Below are 3467 nucleotides of genomic sequence, written 5' to 3' on the forward strand. Positions count from 1 at the left end.
GCCACAATGTCTTTTCACTGCTTGATAGTTTCACTCTTACCCAGCAGTTACATAAGGTCCTTCTATCTAACTCTTTGTACCAGCTACATCTGGGGATCATCAACAACGCCAGCATGATTTCTTTTTTTTTTTTTCCAAAAACGAGTTTATTTTGAAAAGTCTTTTAGTCCTCAGTACAGAGATGATTTAAAAAAAATAATTTCCTACGTCTTTCAGGCTAGTGGTAGGATGTGGTAGCCCTACCACAGTTTTAGTGGCTGTCAGCAGTCTGCACCTGAAGTGACACCATTGCTCAGTACTGGTTTTGTGTTTTAAGTTCAGTGATGATCCAGTTATTTTGTTAATGCTCTTTGTCAACAAATATTTCTCAACATCCAGGTATGTTTTCCAAATCAGTGAAAAGTATGAGATCCTTGGGAAAGATATTAAGCATCCCCATGAATGTCAATGGATGCAATTATAGACAACGTGATCATGATCACTTCCTAAATGGATTTCTGAAATCGTAACTTAGATTTAATGCTGTTATTTTAGATATTGCCAATAATTACTATCCACAGAACATTTTAGTATCATTTCTTCAGTCAGGACCAACGTATATGAAATAATTGCTAGCCCTCGACTTATGTGTAATCATGATCTTATTTATTTTGTCCTCTTTATTGTCTTGGTGTCTCAGGAAAATATGAATTCAAATAAATTAGTGATCCAGAATTTTGAGCTTTTGGATCAGGAGATGGGCTGGTTTTAAAGACAGATGTCTAGACAATGGATTAAATATTAATGAGACAAAACCAGTAATGTCATATGAAACAACAACAACACTGGACCCAGCACGAAATTAGGGCAAATGCAATACTGCACTAGATACACATGTAAGAGGGAAGCGTAAGTCCTGAGTATGCTCCCGGAGAAGAGGGCACATGAACTATAAAGACTAAATAAAGTGTATATGTTTCATAAATTTCATTTGAAGATGGGCTCTCTTTCATTTGCCATCATCTGAGCTAGTTCCTTCTTTTAGAGCCACCTCAGACATCAACACACAGTCCATGTTTTGGAGACATCGTTTGTCTAGTCCCTGTTAAATACATAAGGAATGAACACATGTGTGGCAGGGACAATGTGCTTATTACGTAAAACCAGAAGGGCAAAGGAGGAGTTTTCCCAAATGGGCATATCCACAGGCCGTGACGGATTCCATCGCGGATGTGGTGTGAGGTCCAGGAAATGAATATCATCCACGGGAGGAAGCGCCATGAGTCCCTGAGCTTGAACAAGTGCATGGCAAGCTTCACACTCAGAACCGTGATGGGTATCACAGTGGAACAGTGAAGGAAAGGTCTTCTCGGAAGAGTCAAAGCAGCCTGAGGGGAGAAGGAGCTGCTAGCATCATTTCCTTCTTTGTCAAATCTCACAGCTGCCTCTTAGTATTTTAACATACTCAGCATCAACTGATGCAAAGAAAACACAACACCGCAGACAGGCCTAACCCATGATTTCCAAAGCAATGGCTTCCCTTTCCACTCTCACCAGTTATTCCTCCTTGCTGACTGGGCTTCAGGGCCAATAACTCTGATACATACTTTGTTTCTGACAAAACGAAGAAGTTATGCTTTATCCACCAATCAGCAGATATTTACTAAACACCTACTAGGTGGATCAGGCCAGTGGCTAGCAAGGCAAAAATCCTTGCTTTGAATCTGTATTTCTTTTCTGAAATGTTTGTAAATCATATGCATATAAAAGGCAGAAAAATCTTTTGATATTTAGAAAATATAATGTGTAGAAGATATTAACTGAGATACCATTTTAAGTTTAGTTTAACGTTTCAAGGCTTGTCATTACAAAACTAAACACTTGAAGGTCTCAATATGATTTTCGACTTCTCCACCAGAGACTCCGGTGGTAGCCAGTCTGTTGAAATGCATATCTTTGGCCTCAAGTGAGGCTGGAGAAGTTTAACCACTTAAGTCATTCCCCGGGGATGAGAATAATTATAAAACTATTCATCAACGGCACACATAGGAGATGCACACTAACTGGAAGGCATGGAGAGCAAGAGGAGAGTGTAAGTGTGGCCGTGAAGACAGAACACTGACTGGGGAAGACGGGAAACGACAGCCATTCACTTTCACCAGTTGCTCGACGAGCTAGCGCCGGACCTCTCAGCACAGTTAATAGCTCTTACTTATGTCTATACGGGCCTTTGTGACAGCAAATTTGATTAGCGACGTATCTCTGTGTATCTTCAGGGAAGTTTAGACACCCCCCAAAAACATTGAATGAATTAGCTTTCCTATTTTAAGTAAGACACTCTCTCTAGCTTATGGTGGCTATAAAGATCAGCATGGCGGTATCAAAGACATTAAAGCCAGAGAAGTTAACTACGTTGACGTCTTCCTTACTTGTAAGGATAGGGATCTAGCTTGAACAAAATGGTCGATATCGATAACAGACGCTAAAAATCCAGCTAGAAGAACCTCTCCAAAGTCAGACTTCCTCCTGATGCCAATGACTACTGCCCACGACCACATGCCAATCACTCCATGTACTATGTTATCTGAGAGGGCACGGAGCCAGTTATTTTGCTGAATTATGGAAAACCGAAGAAGTCTGTCAACTACTAGGCAGAAGATCCCCAGACCAAGGCTGGAAATGAGGGACTCCGTGCTACAGCATGGAGGTGAAGCACGGGTCTTCTCAACTTTGGATGCCATCATCAACTGTGTCAGTACAGTAAAAGCCATCAGGAACTAACAGGTAATTCTTGCTTTCATCCCCTGTATCCTTTGTTGGCCATTTCCCCACTCTGCAAACTTGTTCCTGCTCTTCCTCAGCAGGCTTGCCCTCAGCTCTCATCTGCTCTTCATGGCTGTCTGTGGCTGCTGAGAGCTTTCACTATTAAATCTGAACTGTACTCTTTGTAGAGGAATGTTAATCCAGCAACATGGCTGCTCTGGCAAGGGATCACATCCAAAGACTACATTCCAGGTCTGTGTCGCCAGCATGATTTCTAACAGCCTAAAACCTTCATAATCTATAATAGCCAAAGGCCCATTTTAATTCGATCTTGTGACCACTATTTCCAGGTTTCTGTGTGCAAGCCGTGCAATCCAGTAGACTGCATTTTGAGATATTAGGAATGTAGAGGCTCAATTCCACATTAGGGGCTCATCCCACTGCCCCACTATGCTCCCACAGTTGCTCTTGCTTATCTAATGTCCATAAAGTGACCTGCTTTGAACTAGCTTCATGAGCATAGACTAATAGCTAACTTATCCTAACTTGCTTTTTTTCAACTGTGAAGTGGGATGATCTAGGTCTGTTTTATATCACACAATTATTACAACAACAAATAATGTCTCAAATACTCACAGGCAAATTAACTGTGCTTATTAAAAAACCAGCAAAGAAACAAAAAAAATTAATTGTAAAGGTCCATTAAATTCTGAAAATGGCATTCC

The 3467-nt window shown here is 40.9% G+C and overlaps 1 protein-coding gene across 1 annotated transcript; it reads right to left on the minus strand.

The window, feature by feature from the left end:
- Nucleotides 1-1031: 1031 nt before the first annotated feature.
- Nucleotides 1032-2783, minus strand: LOC114626458 (transmembrane protein 267-like). Its single transcript, XM_028773861.1, has 2 exons — nucleotides 2409-2783; nucleotides 1032-1367 (listed from the first exon to the last, which is right to left on the minus strand). Exons 1-2 carry the CDS (start codon nucleotides 2748-2750, stop codon nucleotides 1032-1034), a joined length of 678 nt encoding a protein of 225 aa, XP_028629694.1. The 5' UTR covers nucleotides 2751-2783.
- Between the last annotated feature and the right edge of the window lie 684 nt (nucleotides 2784-3467).

This window comes from Grammomys surdaster, unplaced genomic scaffold, assembly GCF_004785775.1.
Source record: "Grammomys surdaster isolate TR1022 unplaced genomic scaffold, NIH_TR_1.0 236, whole genome shotgun sequence".
NCBI lineage: Eukaryota > Metazoa > Chordata > Mammalia > Rodentia > Muridae > Grammomys > Grammomys surdaster.

Coding starts and splice junctions, on each gene's coding strand:
- LOC114626458 (XM_028773861.1), bottom strand. CDS start 2,750: ATGGCTTTTACTGTACTGACACAGTTGATGATGGCATCCAAAGTTGAG. Junction 1,368..2,408: donor CTAGATCCCTATCCTTACAA/GTAAGGAAGACG, acceptor TTCTCCCCTCAG/GCTGCTTTGACTCTTCCGAG.